This window comes from Chlamydotis macqueenii, chromosome 2 (genome assembly GCF_036417535.1).
Source record: "Chlamydotis macqueenii isolate bChlMac1 chromosome 2, bChlMac1.mat, whole genome shotgun sequence".
Taxonomy (NCBI): domain Eukaryota; kingdom Metazoa; phylum Chordata; class Aves; order Otidiformes; family Otididae; genus Chlamydotis; species Chlamydotis macqueenii.
In genome coordinates, this window is record NC_141557.1 from 6,439,203 (window position 1) to 6,463,131 (window position 23,929).

The following is a 23,929-nucleotide window of genomic DNA, read 5'->3' on the forward strand; positions in this document are numbered from 1 at the left end:
CCACAGCACATAACTTGATGCTAGCAGATGACCAGCAGTTAAGTCAGTCTATTTGTAAGACATGAGGTGCAGGACCATTTTGTATAGGTAGTACTTTCAGAACTAAGTTTTTTCATCATAATGCCACAGGTGGAATCTTTACCAAATTAAGAGAAAGTTGAGTCAGTCTGTGTACTCTAAAATTTATTCTACAGCTTTTTTTTGGTTTATTCCCTCTAAGACTATGGATCAGCTAAAGCTATCCCCAATCCTCTTACCCTGCTTAATTATCAGTTTATATTAGTACAAAACATCCACTCTGTCCTACCACTAATTAGCAGTTACATCTCTTATCCTGCTAGTGATACATTTCAAATTCCTAATTTCAACAGCTGACGACAGGATCTAGCACTTCATAATTTCAAGTGGCACTGATCACATCTAAATTACCCAAGGGGTCTGTTAGGAAGTGAATAACTGTGGCTCACCAACTAACTAATGCTTATCAACTGCAGATGCAAGAAATAGTTATTAGTTGCTTTATGACAACTAGAAGTTTACATGGTATGACAAGTGTTCAATTAAAAAAAAAACCCAAACAAATAAAATACCAGAAACTTAAATCACTGAATTTATTACCCCTGCAGAAAAGGAACTGACTAAATAGGTAAGTGAAGCAGACTGACATATTGCAGGACATGCAACACAAGTACTATGAAACCCATGTTAAAAATCTAAATTGTTCTCATAGATGTTCCCAGGAAATACTTCCATTTTGACAAGAGTCATACTTCTTAATGTATGAGTTCTCAAATCTTTAAACCTGTGCTCCTTAAGATGTTAATTTTAGCTTAAGATCACACAACCTCCCTGTATATTGTCATGACGGAACAGATGGAGCAATGCAATCACGCAGCTTAAATCTAGACAGCCAAAAGGAATCAAACTTCCTTAACCAGAAAATGAGGAAAAACCCTTTATAAATCACCTTCACAGATTCAGCCAAAAAAGTTTGAAAGAATAACACTTGACAAAAGATGCCCTTATTTGCCTTTATTGCTACACACTGAGGGCAGCCCTCCCCCATCCTCACTGAAATGCCAAACTGCCACTCCAGTTGGCCGTGTAATCCCAAAGTCAATACAGAATGCATCTGAGCTGCGTGTAAAACAGGTGAAAGTGCAACTCTCTAGTTGTTTGACTTTACTCGGAATTTCTCAGGATTGCCCCAGCTGGAATTTGGTGTTAGGTAAGATTTCCTTTTGCACTCCTCTTCCGTGATCCTGTACCAAGACTCATGTTTAACTGAACTACGCAAATCTGAATAGATAACTAGGAAAGGTAAAGAGGCATGAGACAGCAGAGGAGGACCAAGAAAAGTAAGTATCATAAACTCAAATGTTTCCAATACATCACTTAATTTTTAGCTTGTTAGGGAAATGGAGAAAAGCTGCTATGCTTCCTGGAACTTGTGGGTTGAACTAAGAACTTTGCCAAGTGATAAAACAACACAGCTATAACTTTTCAAGTCATAGCCAAGTTTTCAAGTATGTAACAAATCTGCAATACAATCCTTGCTATGCTGTATACAGATGAGGATTCCGTATGGTTCATTAAGCAAGAGAGACTTGAGAAAGAAATCTGTCCAAGCCACACACCTTCCATAACCCAACCCATCTCCCCGCCTCGAACCCTGTGAGCTAGAATTCAAAGTTCAAGCCATTCGTAGGAAGAATCAAATCCAAAAATAACCACAGGCTGGGAAATAAGTTATTTTGGTTTTACAATAGTTACAATGACATTGATGTAAGGCAAGCACACTTACATTGGCACAAAGTGAAACCTATGGAGCTTGCTCTGCTGTTCACACTCCACAGCTTGCCCATCCCAACCCTCCGCAGAATATTCCTCATCAAACAATCTTGCCCCAGCACGTGTTGCCAGCATTGTATTTTTAATCACTTCAAACACCTCTGACAGATTATAAATGGATATAGTGTTGCTGATCAGCACCACAAGCTAACACCATATAAATACAGTATGGTTATTCTTAAGTCACGTAGTTCTCTTCAAAGAAAGCAACCAAACATACCTAGAAGGATATAACCCTTCTGAATAGCGTCCCAGTTACGAGCAAGCGTCCTGCAGCTTTAAAGCCTTAAGTACTGGCAGCATATTTTACGACACTAAGATTATTTAACACTACTCATAGTCTGGAAAAACCCAAAGGCATAATATCAGAACTCACAGAAGGTTAAGAACACATAAGCAATAAAAAGTTTAGGATAAAAATATAGGGGTTTAACAGTCCCTGTTCTGTTTTTTTTTTCCTAATATAAAGTCTTTCAAAAGACAGAGCACTTCGGTACATGGAATGCGCACTGCAAGTTCAGCCAAGCAGAACTATATAACCACTACCTGTGCTTCATGAAGCTACCGATCATCCTACAGGACACAGATTCAGAGACTCTTCCCATGCTTTCCGTCGTTATGTGAAAGCTCAGAAGCATGCATGAATCATCACTTACTTAAAAATGTAAACAAACTGCAGTACTTTATTGGTAGCCCAGTAAGTAGTACCTATACGCATTTCTGTCTGCTCCCCATGACTATTTCATGGATGTAAGTCACGGTGGTGTGGCTGGGGCTACAAGTCATGAAAAATTTCTCCATGGTTTATTAAACTCACATTTTTCATCTAAAGCAAGACTGCTAATTTAGTCTGTAAGTATCAAGCAAGCTACTTAAGAACTTTTGGTACATGAGAATTAAAGCAGTTCCTTCTTCACTTTTCAGCACATGTTCAACACACAGGAGAAAAAAAAAACCCCAAATCCAAACCCAAACAAAATTGTTTAAATAAACACTACAGAAATATTGCTCTTTGGTGACTAAATGACAAGGCAGATTCATTTAAGTTAAACTTCAGTTCTAAGTGCATGGTTGCAACCAACTTAGCTCTAGAGAAGTATGAATACTTGTCATAAATCTGAAGAAAGATTCAAAGAAAAAAAGATAACTTACTTGGCCAGCAGTGTCAACCAGCTGAAGATGATATTCTTGGCCATTTACTGTGATCAGTTTTGTAAAAGCTAGAACAAATAAGAAATACACATATATTTCAGAATTATAAACAAGGAAGGGATCAGAAGTCACTCATCAGCCAAGGCCCTAAGAAAAAGAACATCAGCTATAGGCTTTAAAACAGCAGTAACAGGCTGGATCAGGCAGCTGTACTCTTAACCAGCATATTACAGACAACAAAACTCAGAAATTTATTTAAAATTTCAGAAGATTCTCACACTGGTTGCAGCAGTTTCTCCTTTACTTAGAAATGCACGTAAAAAGTCTTTGAACTGTTTTCTTCTAAGAGACTTCCAGGCAACTGTAATTTGTGGTAACACAAGACACTTAAATACAATTAGCATCAAAGCTAACTTTGAACTTATTATAAAACATTTTCCTCAGTTTCCAAGCAGTTTAGCTAATCAATTTCCTAAATGTAAATGCCATGAGGTAAATGATCTGGATTTAAAAAAATTCTTTGAGGGCTACCACACAGCCTAATTTACGAATATACTAAACCTACCTAATGAAAATTCAGCTAGAAGCTCACCATGCTGTCACCAGCCCATCGAGTCCTCAGTCAGGAAGTACATTCAGTCCCTGAAAGCAATGAGCTCTGCTGCTCTTCCTCGGATTCATGAAATGCCAATGCACTGTGAGCTGAAGAATCTTACTCAGTGTTTGTATTATACAACTGCAAAAGCAAACAGTGTCACAGCTCTTACAGGAATAACGTCCTACCGAGCACTACACGTACCATCCAGAGCACACAAACTTGGCTTGAGAGCTTCACTTTGGCCTCAGTGTTGCACTCAAGGCAAAATTACCGCATGGTACTGATATATTGAGTAAAGTTTGTGTGGTCCTCTGGTTGAGGTGGTTTTCCCAAATACTAACGGTCCTAAGAAGTTTCATCTTTCATTGCAGTGATGAGCAGGGAAATAGCTACACTGCAGTGACCTGTTCATCATACTCCAAACTGCCCAACAGCTTTCTGAAGCTGCAAAGCGGAATGTTCTTGATCCCGACGTGCAGTCTCCTGCCTACGCCTTCTGGGTTTTGTGCAGGGTCTCCCAGAAGCTGAAGTTCGCCAACTTTCCTCCTCCCCGCCAATGCTCGTTGCCCTGTCGAGTCTCCACAATGTGAGTATTATCTTGAGTAAGTGGGCTGAAATATCTGAAACTGGAGCTTTCAGCCCACTTAGTAAATGAAAGGACTTTTTTTTAAAAAAAAAAACCAGAATAATTCAAACAGCAAAGCCAAACTAATGCAGAGTGTTTACTTATATAAACAGCATAAAGTGCACCTACAATTTCCATTACAACACTGACAAATGCAATCTGAACTGAAGCCTCAAAGAGAGAGCTCCTACCTCTCCCTGTCCATCCCCTCAGAAAGCCGCTTTAGCACATGTGCATGCAAGCTGCTAGGAAGTCAGCATCTGGACACTGTCATCATCGCTACACAAAATCTTAGGGTTATGAAGCAAGAATCCACAACAGCTTTTTTGCCTTGGATGAATTCTGTGGTGGGGACAGAAGCAACCGTCTGTTTGAACAGATGTTAACATGCAGCGTTGCCATATACAGCATCACTGCTTCAAATCAGAGGGAAAACAGACTCATCTGCAGAGGTACCGCATTAACAGGTATATTAAAAGTAACAGTCTCTTGACACTTCACATATACATGAAAGCACTCTGCAATCAAAGGAGCTTCAAGAGCCTCATGAAGTTAATATTTAAAAAGGGACAGACAGATGGCAGCTTTTTCAGACTATTCTAGAAGCCCAGAATAGACCCAGCGAAGACATCATCACCATCGGTACTGGAAGCAGAGCATGACAGAGCCAGGGGAAGGGAAACAGTGGAGGAGTCACCACAGACTGGGTGAGGAGAACTGTTAGTTCAGTGCAGAAGCTTGCAGCACTAGGAACGGCCCACTGCATGAACACAAACCTGCTTCGATACAGGCATAATTAATGACTCCCATGTCTTTGCTGAAACTTTAAAAATATTCCTGGTAAGAATTTCATCTTGGGAAAAACCTGCAGCTGTATTAAATGTGATTAGTGATCCATAGGTCCCCTTGATCCAGAGGAAGTCTTCACTTCCAGTTCCATCACCTATCATCCTGGGACACATTGCCTTCTGCTGCGCTTATGAGCAAGACAAACCCAACCAATAATACGATCATGGCACAGCATGGCTTTTCCTGGTACGCCAAGGACAGATTTCAGCAGACCTGAACAATCTCTGCAGTCCTAGTCATAACATGAGCGTCTGTGAAACACTGCTCATCAGCTGAAGCATGGGTAAAGCCTGTTTTAGCTCCACAAAGCACACAGAACTCAGAACGGGACACGCTTACAGCTTGCAACACATAACTCGAGTGTAGCTATACAAAGAAAGCCGCAATCCCCATCTACACCTACATCGTTCCCAGTTCTGACTCATCGCTGAAACTTGGAGAATTCGGTGCTGCAGTGAGCAGCACAGCACCAAACGGATCTATGCGTACAGCTCGGGGTGCAGCAGTCAACAGCTGCGTCGCAAAGAACTAAAGCCACTCTGCAGTCAGAGAAAGTTCTGGTAAAATTACACACCGAGCACAGCCCTGAATGCTGCTACAGCTCAGCAGAAGTGTAACGTGCAGCAACTCCATCAGCTGCTGATCGTTGCTACCCTAAGATCAAGTATATCTGAATCACACTAACATGAATGAAACCATTTGCATACGCAACTGAAATGACAGCTGCTGTGAAAACAAGCCATTATGATTAAAAATATTAATAATAATAATAATAAAAAAAATCAGTGCCAGGCACACAAATGCAGGCTTTTAGATCAATAATGCTACCGAGTAAAGGTGTAAGAATGGTGTAACATTATTCCCATAGAGCTACTGGCTGGGAATTAAATTCAGCCACCTTGTAAGGATTCCTCGGTTTCCACCTTGTGCATCCCTTTCTACTTGTCTTCATTCCAAAGGCAATGCCTGTCACTAATCTGTCAGAACATCTTTTACAACACTGAGATGTGTAATGGAACGGAGCTATTTTTAATTTTCCTCAGAAGCCTCATTTCCCCGCCTTGAGAAGGCTGCTCATCAGCAACTCCTGGGAAGAAGCACACTTCACCCTTCCAGTGCAGCTGCCATGACATGCATGGAAGAAGTTTAGGCTTAAAGATGCTTCTGGCAGAGCCATCTACACTTATAGATATCCCCTCCACAACTACTAGGGTGCCTCCAGCCCTCTCCCCCTTTCTAATATGCTTCTGCTCATAACTGCATTAAAAAACACAGGATGGAGGTAGGAAGTCCTTGGAGGAAGACTGTTCCTTCCCTGCAGGGAGCTACTGTGCCTGTTCTGGGGAGGAAGGAAGACACAGAGATGCGGCACAGCGCTAGAAGGCTCTCTGAAACTGCAAGGAAAAGCAGCAAGCAGCCAGGTAGGCCTCAGAGGAGCTAGCGAAAACATTTTTGAGATGTTCAGGCAGTCAAGTCAGCTTTGCCACATCACAAACTCACTGAATTAATGATAACCAAAGACATCCCTACAAAGATGGGGGTGGGGAGAGTTACACGCACATCTTCATTATCTACTCCTTCTGACCTATTTGCTTTGAGTTCCAAATTTAGATTCTAGTTTTTATTCCAGTAAAATTTTTGAGTTTTAAATTGTTCTACGCTCAGCTCATCTGAGCTAAACTGCCTTCAGAGCCCCATCCAGCCCAGCATCTACACAGTCTCCCCTCCACACACCCCTCCTCTGCAAGGATTTTCCTTCTCTTGCCAACACTCCCGCAAGTGATCATTCCAGTAGTTTCTCAACCTGCCTGTCTCGAGAATAGCCACCCATCATGGGGTCACTCAGAAAGCTAAATTCTGTTTTGTTAAGCCATTAACTCTCATCTCTGCTGCTGCCACAAAACAAGTTACTCTGATACACAAATTTAGTAGAAGCAACCAAATTCAGCATGCTCCCTAACTTAAATAAACCACTTTTCTAGTTCTAATGTAATATAAGCAAAGGAAAACGCAGCAGTGAAGCAGCATTGACTAACAAACACTAAGTGCAATCTGATGCAGCTTATTTTCCCTTAACACTTACAAAGAAAGTAGAGATTTTCACACTGAAAGAATGAAACTACCAAAACATTAGATCTTGCTCTTATTGTTCAAGGCTTATACGCTATGCAACTTGTTCCTGCAAGAGCTTAACTATAGCTTGCCTTCCATACAATTTAGCTTTAGACTCAATGTTTTTGTGTAAGTATTATTATTTGAAGACAAAAATTATAAAGATTAAGCTACCAGCAGTACTGCAGCTTTCTTTCATCAGTGCTGCTAGAATACTGTAATACATTATTAGTAACAATTTTCTGGAGACAAAACAGAAATCACATGGGCCAGACTATTCTTTTTTAATTTGCAAGTTTTGTGACACTGAAGTAGACTTAGTAACTAGATGAAATTGAAATGGTTTTATAACCTACTATAAAACACTGGAAAAATGCAACGTTCTCCAACACCACCCCTAGTACAGGAATCTGGACTTCTCAACCCCTTTTGCCAGTGTGGCCAACCAGATTTGAAATTACAAGATAGGAAAACAATAAAATATTTGATTACATACTTTGTGTCTTATGACCTTGTACAGAATCAGAAACATACAGCTAGCAGCATCAAGAGACTGGACTGGTCAAGAAACTGGACTGATCAAAGATTTGTATTTAGAAAAAAACAGTTTCAAAATACTAAGTTCTTAAGTCAAAAGAATAATTTTGTACTAATTCCATCAAAACTAGATCTGCATGTCTTTATTAAAAAAAAAGATACCTTCAATAGATCTTAAACTTTAGCGGTAAGTTTGAAAGTGTTATCTCTTCCGTTCTTCACAGAAGCACTTTAAAAACATCTCTACCAGGCCTTACAGGGCTAAAGGATGGGGCAGACTTCCTACTGTTTTGAACACCAAGGCACAAGTTTTAGTTTTCAATCCCTACTTCCCAGCAAAGTGTTCTGATGCAAGAATGGCCCTGCAATTCTCTACCTTTCAGAAAGCAAATTCCTCCAGCCCTGCCGCGGATCACAAGACTTTCACCAAATGAATAATGCTGTTTGTTTTCCAAACAAATAAGAAATAAAGAGAAAAGTTAAGCCTCTTCAAGATGCCGCCACCCAACAAAGTTTTCATGGCCATGACATGCTCAATGTTTAGAACTTAGACCAAGCAAGCAGTGCAGACTACAAGAGTCAAGTAAGAGCAGAATTCATCCAGAGCGTATTTTCTTATAGTTAAGAAATGCTACCAGTGAGACATACAATTAGAGTTACTAACAGCAGTTACAGACAATAGGCTTCTGTGCATGACAACAGCTCGTAAAGAATTGACACAAGTCAACCTTGTACCAAGGTGTCAAAAACCTAAACCAACATACAGACTTAGCATTTTGGAGAGATTTTGATCTCACATGTATCAAGCCTTTTTCATTCCCATATACCTGCATAAAACTAAAAGATTACTTCAAATAATTTGTACTTACATAGCACAGACAGTGGAAAAATAACCCGTCCCAACTGAGACTAAGATTTAAAACACAGAAACTTAATCCTCAACATTTTGATAGCTTTAATTCAAAACAAACCTTATTTATAATTCTAAGAAAGTAAAAAGGGATGATGGAGTTAATATTAGTGACATTTATAGGAGGACCAACAGATCATTCAGGTCAAGGGGCAAATTATCCACCCTGACTTGCTAAAGTCAATTTAGAGCTTCTCAAATAGGAGCATTTGAATTTCAGTTCTAAACAATAAAATAACCCTGAGTAAAATGAAGTAACTTGCCTCTGAAGTGACTTGTTGCTTTTAGCAGCATTTTTAGTATTAGTACCTTTACTTACCCACTATGCTAGCTATTCACAGAGGCACTCATATGAAAAAACAGCTAAGAGGAAAAAAGACACTTGAGAAGTCTGTTACCCAGTATTTGCAGCAAGCTGATTCTGTACCAGGCTTGTTATCAAGCAGCTGGAAATCAGTCTTTTAAATGACTATCATGTTATCATGGCCACAGCATGTCTACCTTCTAAAGTAGTCATTTGCTCCTGACTGGTATTGCTGGCTTTGTGTTCACCTGGATATACTGATCAAATGAAACATTTGAGAATTTGGAATAATTGTATACAGTGGCACATTTTCATATAGGTATGACATACCTAATTTGAAGTGTCTCCACTATATTAGGGGAAGCAGATGTCCAACAAGTTAGTTAGGTACAGAAAAAGTTTGTCAGTTATTTACTTACTGTTCTCTATGGTTGGATCATATGAATCAACAAACTGTCCTTCCACAAACTGAATCGTCAGTGAAGATTTTCCTGTAAAGCAAGGAAAAGATTATTTGTACTGAAACAAGTCTTAAGGCTGTTATCACTTCACACTTACTAGTAAATACACTAATGATTTTGTAAGACCCGATAGCAGCTTTGTATGGTTCATTTAAACATCTATACTTGACAACTGACCTATTTTTTAAATTAAGTGCCTATTCCCAGTAACTTGGTTTCCTGACCATATAAAAAACAGCGCAGAAGCTACTCAGCACGTGTTCTGCTTTTGTTTTAACATAGCATAATTTAAGCATCTCCTCCAGTTTAAAACAAATCTAAAAGTAGCAGTGTTCAATCCTCATAAAACTAAATTTAACAAACTGTTATACTTGGAAGGGTCTTCTGTCAAGAAGTAAGGAAAACTAGAAATAATTTTCAGTCATTGCAGAGAAAAATAGGAACTTGGACAGAATTAGACAAATTTGGTTTGACTAGGAGATTGGACATCTTTACCCTGACAAAAGGAAGATCTCAAAATTCTTGAGATCAATATACTCTCCTCTTCTATTAATCCTCTTAACAACACACTAGAATAGACTGGTGGATGCTGTATTTTAAACAGAGTGATCGAAGGGGCATCATTGGATTTTTTCTTTTGAAAGCAATTTAACCGCTATTTTCGCAGACAACTTAATGTTCCCCATTTCAGTTATGCTGACCTGATCATACACTCCCCAGTAAAGAGTAATGCAAAATGTTGCACTTAGTAACAGACTGAAGAAATGAAAACTAATTTAGTCTTGATTTTACAAGACAGTAAAAGTCAATCGCATACAATGACCACAAAAAGCACTTTTAAAGCTCTGCAAATGAAGACTTCTCAAAGCGTTACTTAAGTCTTAACACAATTTCCATTACAGCACATCTTCTACATTTGGGTATCTACTGGATCTTATTACATCACGTTTACCGGCCAAATGCACTCCTATAAAGATTGCCAAGTGTATTAGCTGCTTTTGGACATGAGCATATTCTTCATGTTCCTTTATACTCTTCTCACTGGCAAGAAGCACAAACAAAATACAACCTCAAGTTAAAATTTAGACTCAAGACCATCCTGCTCAGTGGAAGCCTTTCAGTGACATCATAAGTAACCAATGTTGTGGTTGAACGATATAGTAAAACTATTTTCAAGAATTAATTGCTTTGGATAAAGACTGCTCAGACCATGCTATGTTTATACTTTGCTGCAGAAAAAGTTCTTTCCTAAGCATTCCTTTAGGAGACATTAAAAAACAGTTTTCCGCTGCAAACCTCCCATTCTTGCTTCATCATATAAGGCTGTTCACATTTTTTTTATTAGTATCAGCATACTTAGCAAGTCATTTTTTAAAAGACATTCTAAAAAAACTGCAAGTCAGACAAACTACAAGCATGAAAGTGATGCAAGGGAAGTTTGGCTTAATGTTTATAATTACACATGCAGTCAATTCGTTCATTAACTGCAAGACTTCCAGGATTTACTTCTCCAGGAGGAAGGAAGAAAATGTTACACAAGCAAAATCATTTGGGAATTTTCCAACAGCCATAACCTTAATCAACTCACTGCTTGGTTTATTTTAACATCGCTGCCCAGCTCTGCCATGCTTATCCATTTCCTCTCTTCTACCAATCATGCCAGATTATTCAAAATACAATGCTAAAAAACCCAGACAAACTCCCAAAAGACCAACCAGCACACAAGCTTTAAGAGTTGCTTTTTCTCCATCAAGTTCTTAAGATACCATTTTCTGACACACCTAACAGTGCAACTGAAGGTGTCATACTCACTGTGCATGAGTTTACAGGGAACACTGCGCTCTAAACCGTTGTTCCAGCAAGGGGAGAGAGGAAAACCAGCAACCATGCACATCCAAAATCATCCTAATAAGGCCAGACTTAGAACTGAGACTATGCATCCCAGCAACTTTCTGAAACTGTGTATTTTGGACACCACTTAGAGAGTGAATGAACTCTGAAGCTATTTCTTCTTCAGCTATAATCTTCCAAAGTTGCTACCCAGAGTTCACACTTCCGGATTCTTCGCCAATACCAGCACATTAAGAGCTCATTTTTAAAACAAACTTAACTGTTCCTGTATTAGGCTGTTCTAGTATTATCTTAAAGATCATTACATATCTTTAAGATAAGAAGAGCAAAGTTAAGCACAGATCTTCATTGAACATTCTTCCTCCTAAGAAAGATTCTAAACTAACCGAAAGACTCGACTGCTAACGTCTGTGTGTGCTGAGTCTGGAAACTGAATACTAGAAAGAAGCCGGAGCCAACCGAAAATGCTGCATTTCACATCCAGCTGTATTAATTACTGCTTTCCTCCTAACAGTGAAAGAGGAGGAAACAAAACCAGACAAAACCAGTATTCCAACACACTCCTCCTAAATTCCTCCAAGCTTTGTAACAAGCCTTCCAGTAATGATGTGTTTGTGATCACAAGATGATGCCTGCTTTCCTAGACGAGCCACGGGGAAGCTCTCCAGTCCTGGATTCGGCCACGTACCCCTCGGGATAAGTGCATGTAACAGTATCCCACTAAACCGAGGCTTCCAAAAGGGACACAAGAAACTTAAAACTCAAGTAATTAACACCCCACTGCCTTGTCTGAGTCTGTGCCCAAGAGGCAGACAGGACCATGTGAACAACAGCTTGGCTTGAACTTTGTCCCACAGGTTTTATTCCAGGCCATTGACCTATGCTCGCGGACAGAGAGGAAAATTAAGTTGACAATTTAGCTCCTATCTCCTCCTTCCCCAGAAAGAGCAGGCTGCATTTTCAGAGAGAATTACAACATACGTATAATTCTGTGTGGCAGGGGCCAAGGAACTACATGCAACTGCGTGTACTGATGCGCTAACTCCATCTCAGAGCACTGCAGGGAGGAGGACACGAGGAGATACTGCAGTCTGGATGTGCATACACAGCTAGCACACTTCAGCCTAAAAGGACAAGAGCGCCTGACAGCAGCAGCAAAGGCTTGATTAGTTGATTACTCAGGGGTGCCTACCACAAAAAAGGCTCAGCTCTAACATGTCCTCATTTGGAACAAACGCCAAATGTTTTTTGTTTGCTAATCTTTTCCTTGTAGCATCCTCCACGTTGGACTTTTACTGTACCCACTGTCCTCAAGTTTTAGGAAAATAAGCAGCTGTTTAGACCAGGAGAAGTTTCATAAACAGAAGCACGGCAAAGTCTGCTGGAAGAAGTTCACTATATTGGTGGAGGACTGAGATTTTATGATGAAAAAGCATTTGCAAAATCTTACTGGAAAAGATTATGGTTTAACCTTTTGACTCTGTTTAGAATCAGAGAGCTTAAAATGACTAGGAAGAAATAAATTAATTAAGGGCAACACTGGGGCAAGGCAACAGAATGACTCCTCCAGCTGTACTTGCTACGGTAACTCAAAGCACCAGATACTCTACTGCAGAGGAGCTGTAAGCAAAATCCTCCAAGTTTACTGACTTTCCCTGGAGGAAAAAGACAGAAGGTACGGGCTGGAAGGAATGGGTTTTACAAGTGTTTAGAATACAAATCCCAGGTGGCCAAAAACTCAACTCAAGCTGTCCAGAACAACTCAAAAGGTATTTGCATACACAATTTTGATATGATGTGGGAGTGGTAAAGAAGAGAGTTTTCTACTGTCAAAACAGAAAAGGAACAGGTTTTCAGACAGAAAGCCATTTAAACAAACAAAGCTGTTGTATTTTGTTCATACAATAGACCACTTGCTACATAAAGCGGAACATCCCATAAACACTGATTAGTGCAGTCACAGCACATCAGTTTCAAATGCCACTGCAATTGTCAAGGCAAAACAATTGCCAAATTGAGTTTTACTCATCCTTCTACTTCTTGGATGAGAGCTGTGGTATTTAATCTAGCCTTAAAACTCAAGCTTTACAACAATAGGCAGTTTACCAAGAAGATGAGTAACCGAGCACGGGTGGGCTCACGAGCAGCTGGCCTCCCCGAAAAGGCCATGTGCTCTCTTCGGTGCACCACCACCTGCCTGCCGTCCCCTCCCCACATCTCCTTGCAATGGGCAGAGGGACAGCCCAGATGAAATTCTCATCTGCAGCCAACTTCCATCCAAGCTTAGGAGACAGAAATGATGCAAGCGGCCAGCGAGCAAGTCAAACAACAGCTCCACAAGCAAGGCATTGTGCAAGCTGGGTTCTGCAGCTGCCCTCTAACGTGGCATCTCCTTGATGACAGCCACTGGCAGCACAGTGCCGTTTATCTCAACAGGAAGAATTTCTCAATACGCAAGATCATCGGCACAAGCAATCAGTAAACAGTTTGATGAGGTTAAGAACAACCACTACTGACGAGCTGCAATTCTCTGTTCTGTTAGAATTTCAGATGCATAGTTTCTTTAACCCATCTTTTTCCATTAAAACATCTGCTTATGTACTTTGCTTAATTATTGAACACTTAAGAGCTGGCAGCATCTAATCACACTCCTACCACAAGCCTAGCATCTTACCTAAGTTAGTCTCTACGTAGATCTACTCAGTCTTACCTACAGAACAAACTACTTTAGGTTTTGCTGCAAAAGGGTTCAAGAAATTTCATAAGGAAATGCTGTCAGTCGTATCACAAGACAGATGTGGAGAAGCTGTTCAGTAGGGCCTGTTGTGATAGGATAAGGGGTAATGGTTTTAAAATAGAGGGGGGTAGATTTAGATTGGATATTAGGAAAAATTTTTTTACAGTGCGAGTTGTAGAACACTGGCACAGGTTGCCCAGAGAGGTGGTGGATGCCCCATCCCTGGAAACGTTCAAGGCCAGGCTGGATGAGGCTCTGAGCAACCTGATCTAGTGGGGGATGTCCCTGCTCCTTGCAGGGGGGTTGGACTGGATGGGCTTTGAAGGTCCCTTCCAACCCTAACCATTCTATGATTCTAGGACATACTGTGTGCCCAGCTTTCAATACCTCACACACAGCTACACAAACTTGCTACGCTTCACAGAGATTAAGTTTTCATACCGAAAGTCATACTCGGTTTAACGTGAACATTGGGATCTTTATCTTCCTTAATTCAGAATACCAAGATGCACAAAATGGAGACACCAGCATTTCCTCAGATTATCTATTTGTCATCAGAGCACAGAAAGGGACAGAACAACTTCTTGGAGCAGATGGAGGTTTAAGTAGGTAGCCAAGGGAATTATAGCACCACTCTTCAACAAATATCTTTTCAGAAGACAGCAGATGATCTCAGAACCCATCACTAGCTCATCATTCATCTCAGGCTTCATCATCAGCAACTTTATATGGTTAATTAAGATTTTTTTTTTCCCCCAGGTACTAATTACGGCTATGTAGTTGCTATTTTGCTGTCCACTGCTATGTAGCTCAGTGAATCATTCTAATGAGTACAAAAACGATACATCTGGGTAAAGAAAGAATTGTTTCTAAACCTCTGGAGACAGCGATACAATGAGCAGTTTATATTTTACTCAGATGCAACTTAATTCTTCTGTTAGACATTTAATCATGGGGAATTATCAATTATCTACTTTGAGCTGTAGTTTTATCCATTTTGTAGTGATCTCCTTGCGATGTCAACATCGTGATACCAGGATTAAAAAAATATTTTCTGATGCTTACAGAGAAAACTCTTGCTGACACAGAGAGCTCAGCCAGTACACTTGCTCATCATACTCACGCTTCATTTGCAACACAGCAAATGGTGGCACTCCTCCTCTCTCAAAGCTGTCTGAGCTTCATAAAGGACAGACTGAAGGCTCTGCCCTTACAATCCTCTAAGAGTTAAAGCCTGAGGACCTCAATGAGATATCTTTTGGTAGTGAGGGACCTCAAGAACAGAAGAGACCTTCATGACAAGCCAAACAGCAGATCAGTGTTTCAGGACAACACAAGCTCTTTTTCAACTCCTACCGCACTCTACCCCATTGCTACAACTGTTCGCTGCCTTCTCCTGATCTATTTTGATATTAGGACATCAGGAAATACATTTGGCAGTCTAAGGCAAGGTACTGTTGCAAGAACCACTCCTGCAGTAGAAGAGGAGGCTCACATGATGGTCTGTAACACCAAGAACATAAGCCTGCAGGGAGAAAAGGACACATGCTTGTTTCCCTTCCTTCTGCATTGCACAATCTTCTTGAGGTTTATTAAAGGTATTCCTCTGCAAGCCAGAAGAAATCTGAGAGGCAGTGTCATTTAGAAAGGAAGTCAGATGGCTTCCTTTATTTTCTTCAGATTTCACAGCACTCAGTCAAACTCATAAGTATATCTGCAGGCCCTTGCAAGGTTGGCAGCAACGAGCACTCAAAACACAAACCAAGAAGTCCTAATGATGCTCTCTAGATCGTATTTTCTGTAAGGAGAGCAAGAAGAGAGCACACGCTTTACTCCCTGATACGTAGCAGCAAGCTTGCTCCATCCTGCTGCAGCGCTCACCCCTCAATGTTCACTTGCACTTCACTGCAATGTATTAGACGTCCAGGCAAGTATGAACAGAAGAATTCCAGTGTTTTGCTGCAACAGCTTAGTTACCACTTCCAGATGTCCATTTTGTCTCCATGTAAATTAGTAACCTCAGCAAAGGATTGTCAGAAGAAACGTTTTAGTGATTTTAGTGCATAGTCCAGCTAGCTCTGCTCGTTACCCTTGCTGGCAGAAAAGCATGTGCCATAGTTTGCCTGATATTTCCCTTTTAATGAAGCAAACCAATTTTACTTCCATGTGTTTACTATCAGTTGTCAAAGACAGAAAAGCTGTTACAAGGTTTAAAGAAATCCAGAAAACTTCCATGGCATGCACCTCACCCGGCCATGGCATACATGCATAGATGGCTGCATCCAAGGTGCTTTTCAAGAGGGGAGGGAAACTGCATCCCGGGTTCTCCTAACTAGGAAGGAAATTCAGACACTCAACCACGGTTTGCTCAGATAAATACCATCCTCTGTACTCCCTTCAGACTTCCTGCAGAAACTGTGCATCCCTGCAGCACCATGCCTAAAATATTTCAGATGGCTGTAGAAATTCAGAGGCAACTCGACTCACTAGGCATGACTGCTAGCCTATTTAGCAAATATATTCCTAAACTAAAAGTTAGGCAGTACTACTTGATATATTGGACTTCTAAAGGGAAGCTTATTAAGCTTAAGGATCAGACCCTAATGTTTCAGTTTATGATATGCTTAGAGGGAAAGAGCCTGAACTCTATACTGATTTCCCCAAAAAGAGGCAAAATTCAAGTCGCAGTGCTGGGTAGAAGCCAAGTCCTCTCTCCCTACGCACACACTTCAAGCAGCTAATTAGGTATCTGAATAAACCTGACCTTTCCTTGGATCACCGGGTAGGCACAATATGAAATGTCTTTGAAAGATACTTTTAGTAACTGTCACTGTTTCATACAATGCTATGTCAACACAAATAAAAATGTGTATCTCTTGCTTTAATGCATGCCATGCATTCCCCTTCTCCTTCTTCAAGGTTTTAGCTTCAACACAAGGGAACAAACTCCCAACTTCCAGTCAGTTCTTTCCTGATGCTGAAGATCACTGGGATGTACAACTTCAATTACCTTTCTGCAAGCCAGAAATAGCAGGATGAGCAGATTTTAACCTCTTTTTCAAGAAGCGGATCTTCCCAACTGCTGTTACCAGCAGCAGCTCTCCATCTGCTGCATAGACACCGCCTCAACTGCACTTGCAGCACAGCTGAATTTCACAGCAGAAGCCGATGAACTCCATTCTATGCTCACCACATGGGATAAAGCAGCTGTTTAAGGGGGTTTGCAGCCATAATTTCCCTCTTTTTTACTTCTAAACAACTGGCTGAAGTTAACAGCAGCCACATTAAGTTCCGTGCTACTACTGACCACCCGGTAAAGCAGCGTGCCATAGAACAAGCTAGACTGCACAGACAGAAATCGGGATTTAAAATTTAACGTTTCTATTAGGAAACAGGATAAACTCTGCTCTTCCTTTCACTGCAAATCTCACTTATGTTTTCAGACCACCTGATCTACACCAAAAACCAAACAAAGCTTTAGTAGCACAGAACCCTTACCACGACGAAACACCTCAGTCTTTCAACAGATGAATACCATTTCACCAAAATGCAGGTCTTCCCTAATGATCTTCCTTTAGAAGGATCTTTATGAGGACTGGAGCCATAGCACTCACTGTTGCCAAGGCTGTGGCCACCATACCTCACCATTGCTTACAATCACCACCAAGCAGAGGGCTACATCTCTGAAAACGTCAGTGAGATTTTCCTAGCGTCATTTTAAAACGACAAGTCTAGGAGCTTGACCCTGAGCGTATCGTAACTCCAAGTAAACTGTCAGAAACGCAGCTGGAACGGTGAGGAATGGACCCTCCTGGCAGTACTACTGAAATGCTATCATATAGGGCCTCAAGGATCTTCTTGGAATTGCAAGAACAATAGTAAGAGATGTCATCCTCTCTTCCTTGTTGTAGGATCACAGAAGGCAAGTATCTGACGAAATCCTGACAAGATAATAACAGTTATATCCCCTCTCTTGGTAACATCACCCAAGCAAATAATGTGATATATATCTGGCAACTATAGCAAAAAGGGGAGGTCCACAGAGCCCTTCATCATCCTGTAGCAAAACGTGAAGATATCACTGATTTGTCCCAACAAAAGCAGGCTACTTTTAGAACATATTGAACATATATAAAAATCTAACTGCACAGTAATCACTAGAAGATCTTAGCAACAAAAGGCAGCTTCAGTCTGCAGCAGTGTGCATGACTATGAAGTAGTCAGTCAATGTAACAGACTCTGTGTCCCCACTGATGGTCCAAGGTCTGATGAACCCAATATCAACAAATGCCAGCAATGCACATGGCAGCCAAAACCTGACTTTCAGTGAAAGCGTGCTGCTACCGGCAGTCAGCGTCAGCACACAGCACTATTTACCTGCAATGACCTACACTGGAGGAAGTTCCCAAAGCTGCATGAGACATCAGCAACCGCAGTACCAACCCTGACAACACTAACATCTCTTAGCACAAAACAGAGAAGGTGGTCTTTAGGGATACTGACAATGGTTAGTGTTTACTCTCTCTTCCACCAGTGGAGCAGGACACGGCCAACTCCATCACACCTCTGTCAACAGATGCACAAGTAGACACTGAGGCCATCTTGATCAATGATCATAACATTGTGCCTTGACCACTTTAATTTTCCTGTGCTAGCATAAGGCTGCTGTGGACCTACATATAACCACACCAACACAGAAACCAGTATGCCTGGACTGTACCGTCCTCTACAAAAACTGTCTCCCCTCATCAGATTCAGATCAACTTCTGATAAGTTACTGTTTCTCTTCTGCAATTCAATTCTAAATCTTCTTTGAATTACCTTTATAGGCATCTTCCACATTCCTTCCGCTTAACATGTGAAGTTCCTCCCCTCTATTAATCTGGGTTGAAGAAAGCCACAATCTGTTAAATGCCATCTTCATACCATAGCACTCAGTTAGGCATTAACCCCTCCCCACTAACTCTGATTGCATGCCTTCTTCATTTACACGCTTACTCAATCAACATAACAGAGAGGCCTCTGAATACAGAGGACAATCCGTTAACAGTACGGAAGATGTTACTGACAGACATGGGTAAGACACCAGGAAAAAAAGAAAAAAACTCGAGGGTAAGGAGAACACCATGCAGAGTACCAGAAGAATAATGAGAGCCCCCAGCCTTGGGAAATTTTAAGGGAATTTTAGCCAAAGATCCATCAGAGATGACATGACCATTGATTTAGCAATAGGGCAGAGAAGACAGAACAGGTAACCCTTGTTTGCTACAGCATACTATTAAGTTCTTGCCTGTCATGACAGCCAGCTGGCTCTCTTACCTTCTTAACCGGGTGTATCCATCTGTTGGCTCACAAGGTATTTCTAAGTAAGAGGTTTTGGGTAGGAATCATAGCTTTTATTCTCAGTTTTTATACTATCTAGTACAAAAAGGTCACAATACAGAACTCTGATCTTCGCAAGGAAGAACAACAACAAAAACAAGAAACAAACTCAAAAAAAACACCCCACCACCCAACTCCCACTCTCCCTTAACCACTTGAAAAGAGCCCAGGGAGATAACCGAGGATGACACTTGCAACCTGACATGAAACAATTTTTCCGTTTAGACTGTCTTTCACAGTGAAGTGTCCTCCAGCCAGTCCAGCTCCAGCACCTGAGGAAGCACTTGCCAACAGAAGCTGGATCTTCACTTCCCAGCACTCCGCTAGCACAACCACACAACCTGGACAAGGATTTGAGTATCAAGCTACAGTTTAAGGCAACCTAACTTCAGGATGACCCTCAAGATACAGAGCAGTGCATTGTATTTGTCTGCTATACAAGTCTTTGCATATCAAAACAAATCAAATTCTCTAAGTGCAATAGTGATTATTACCCCATTATTATCCAGTGAAATCATAAATTAATCCAGCTAATCTTAAATTTGAGTCTATTTTAAACAGTACCTAGGAAATTAAGTACATCACATCTACTTGGCAGAAATTGATAAAATATTAACCATTACAGGCAAATAGGTCAAGGGCCAAGATGTACCACAGGTACAGCAAAGACTTTCGGAAATTGCTTACTTCCTTAGCCTGGCCATTTTGGAAATAACCTTATCTTCATTTTCGGTTTCCACATTTCCATGCTGTAAGAACTGCAGAGTCATGGCCCAACTCTCCCCATAATAAGTTGCCCTTAAAATTTGGGTCCACACACCCCTTCTCTTACAGTCCCTTTCTCTCCTTACCAACCTCCACCTTTAAAGCCTTCAACATTTGGGATGTACAGTCCATGCCCACATAAGCAGCTGGATGCCAAAATAATGCGATGTTTGTATGACCATCTTCAGAAAAAATAAACTTATATCCCACAGTCCTATCATTAGCTATAAATTATATAATTTATATTTGTGATAATACCTTTTTAAGGTCACAACCTTCTTGCCTGGAAAGGCAAAGAGAGGAGGCATAATCTCATTTTTCTGTACTACCATTAACTTACAGTTGTTCATAGCGGTCGGTGGTGACAAAAGCACAACCCAATGCTAGGCTTAGGAAGACCATCCAAGACACTCATCAAGAAGAAATTTCAACGAGCTAGTCACTGAAACACTTCTGGGAAGCTTCACTTTAACTCTTCCTCTGTCCTACCATCACACTTAGGGATAAATGTATTTTTGCAGTTGAGGAAAGACATGAGGAAAAATGGTTTAGGTGTCATAAGACTCCTTGATACACTCTATATAAAGAACACGATCTTGAAACATTTAGACAACTTCTTTTTCTCCAAGCTCTACTGTTCAGAAAAACTTGAATTACCTTACATTTAAACAAATTTTAGACTTAAGTTCAGCATCCACAAAAGGTTTATCCAGAATTTTGACAACCTTTTTCTCCAAACATGAAAAAAGTTAAACCAGCACAATTAACGCCTTTCTTTAGAATTTATTCACCAGTGTCAAACCATACAGATGAAGCAGAACATCTATTAGAAACGGATGTTTCCAAGACAGTAATGCAGAAGAAAGTACTGCAGCAAACCAAGAAACTCGGTGCTTGTCTACATGCATGTTTCAAAGCAGCACCTTCCAGTTCTGATTCAAAACGCTAATTTTTAAACAGATCTTAGAATACCAAAAATTTGTTACTAATGGGGTACCAAACCTTAAAGCAAAATACACTTCACCGCATTAATGTCAAGGGCTTGATTGTTTTGACAGTTTGTAGGCCAGATTTAATGGAGTTTTCCTACATATTATGCATCCCAGCTCTCCTGCATACAGCAAGAGTACCTTCAAAGGAGGTCGTACATATTGAATGAAGTTTTGGCATTACAATCTGACAAGTTGTTGAAGCTAGACAGATGCATCCCACTAATTCAGGAGACAATGTTGTCAAGAGACACTTTCATATCAGAATTTTGTATTACACTGGCACATGTTCACACCCACACACTGAAGACCACTTATGTATTCCCTCTTTTTATAAATTAAAATCCATTTAACTCAATATTCCACAAAATAAAAAGACCTAGCTAAGATTTGTCATGCATGCTGTTCTGGTTCCTGTAATCTAAACCACCTAAGAACACTGATAACCATTCCAGAAGTATTAACCTCTCACTCTTTAAGGCTTCAGTGTTATATTAAAAAAAAAAAAAAAAAAAAAGATAGCTGAAAGGAGATTTGACTGTTTAAAGCATAATCTAATGGGAAACATGATTCCTTCAGTTCCTATCTATTTAATATAGGACCATCGCAACTTTTCCCAACATGTCTTCTGAGCGCCACACTTTAGGGTCTTTCGTACCTTAAAAGGCCTTCAGAAATCACTCAATTAGCCTTATGCCTCCAAAGATCAATCTTTGGCCATTATCCACAAACTCTTAAGGATTTCATCTAGATTAAACTGCTATAAATTTCCTCCTCGTGTTCTGGTCATAAGTTCTCTCATTCAAGTAAGAAGTCTCATAAGAAATTCCAAACAGACTTCCTTTTTGCAGGAGCCCCCAAGGCTTAAGCTATTTTGTCTTTGTTCGGTCTTCATCTTGAGTGGCACATCACGCTTGATAATCCAAAATCTGCACTTTCAGAACTTGTATCATCTGGTTATACCACCACCATTTCCACCGTTGTCTCATCCTGCATCCTTCATACAACTATACTTAATATTTGCACGTATAATAATCACAGTGCCTATGGTAAACTGAGGAAGAACCAGCGCATCTAAACGGATTAAGTAGTTGTGAATCATCTCTATGCTGCAACAGTGTCGACAGATACTTACAACTAAAGGAGGAGTCAGCCAAGCTGAGGAGCCAACTGGTATTTGCAGGGAACAGATATTTTGTAGGGTATCTTAGCAAACACTGAAGATTACTCTGAAAAGTAGCACAGCCTTTAGATTTTGTTCCCCTGGTTTTCCAAGTAGGGAGGCAAACAGTGATTCTGAATGCATTGCATGTCACTGTACAGTTGTACAGGTTGTAGCAAGGTGAGTGTCGGTCTCTTCCCAAGTAGGAGTGACAGCTCAAGAGGAAACTGCCTCAAGTTGTGACAGGGGAGGTTTAGATTGGTTAGTAGGAAAAATTTATTCACCAAAAGGGTTGTCAAGCATTGGAACAGGCTGCCCAGGGAAGTGGCTGAGTCACTGTCCCTGCAGGTATTTAAAAGATGAGCAGATGTGGCACTTAAGGACATGGTTTAGGGGCGGACTTGGCAGCGTCAGGTTTACAGTTGGACTTGATGATTTTATAGGTCTTTTCCAATCTAAATAAATATATGATTCTATGACCGTAGTCTGGAGCTTTGGCTTTGATCCACTGCAGCATCTTCACTACCAAGCATTTCCAGAAAATTCCAGATCCTATCACTTGAAGCATCATCTGAATTTGAAGACTTCCCAACAAAGTTTAGATTTATGCCAGGTCAAATATCTTTCTTTTCCTCCATTCTGCATGAAATGATTAGATTTGACTACAGAAGGTTATTTAAACAAGAATCTCAAAAACCTTGATTTCTTCACGGTTCCCTAATGTACATTCACCACTTTTACAAGGCTATCTTTTTCCGTCAAGAGAACTACTCAGGTTCAAAAGGCCCGCTGGTGAAAGTTTACAACAAAGCATTCACGCTTATCAGGAGGGGTGGAGGAAAATACTTACAGATGTGGTTTCATAAGAGGTCCGACTGAACCAAAGCCTGCACAGCCACACAGAGCCTACTCCACTCTCCCCCAAACAGCTCACCCTCCTGACTCCGTTCCCTCCATCAGGGTTGTACTTGCAGAGCCAACCAAGTGAGCGATACAAAAGCTTTTCCTTCTGGTTGCTTTAATTTGGAAAGAAATTAATTCCCCAAGCTGGTGACCAAGCTTCTAGCACACCAGTGCCAGCACCCGGGCTGAGGCAGGAAGGTGCAATTTCCAGCCACAGCGCAGAATTAGCTCGACTTGTGCCAAGGGAAGCCCCACCCTACACAGTTAGGGGTGCCATCATTACATGGCAATTAAAAAAAGAAAGCGGCAGGGAAGTCTCTCCAAAAAGGCTGCACCTGAAAGCCTGTTTCAGCACTCTGTTAAAAACCTGCCTCAGTTTACTTCCTTGTGACAAGTTCACTACAAGCCTCTTTTCCTCCAAAAACCAATTCAGGACGCACTGTACTTCTTATTTCTTAAGAAGGGAATACAATCTTTAATAGCCCACATTCATATGTTTTTGGTAAATTTAATAATCTTAAATCTTGTTAAGTGGTCTGCTAGGCAACATATAACATGTATTTTCTCCACATTCTTCCCTTTTCCCCCATCCCACATAGCCTCACTTGCAGGATAGCTGCCATCAGTGTGCAAGAACTGTATAGGAAAGCAAATTCCCTGAAGAGAGAAATCTTAAGCAACAACCACTCCCCAAATTCAGGAAGCACACTTTAGTTTCTCACGTTTTCAAATCGACAACAA

General features: G+C 40.7%; 1 protein-coding gene across 2 annotated transcripts in view; it reads right to left on the minus strand.

Annotated features, from left to right (window-relative positions):
- The window catches only part of RHEB (Ras homolog, mTORC1 binding), a 43,445-nt gene that overhangs the window by 13,725 nt on the left and 5,791 nt on the right, over positions 1-23,929 (minus strand). For both annotated transcript variants that reach the window (XM_086741795.1, XM_086741794.1), the window contains exons 2-3: positions 9,358-9,429; positions 3,004-3,071 (exon numbers count right to left, since the gene is read on the minus strand). In XM_086741795.1, the coding sequence (XP_086597921.1) occupies positions 3,004-3,071; positions 9,358-9,429 (140 nt within the window). The remainder of the gene's footprint in view (positions 1-3,003; positions 3,072-9,357; positions 9,430-23,929) is intronic.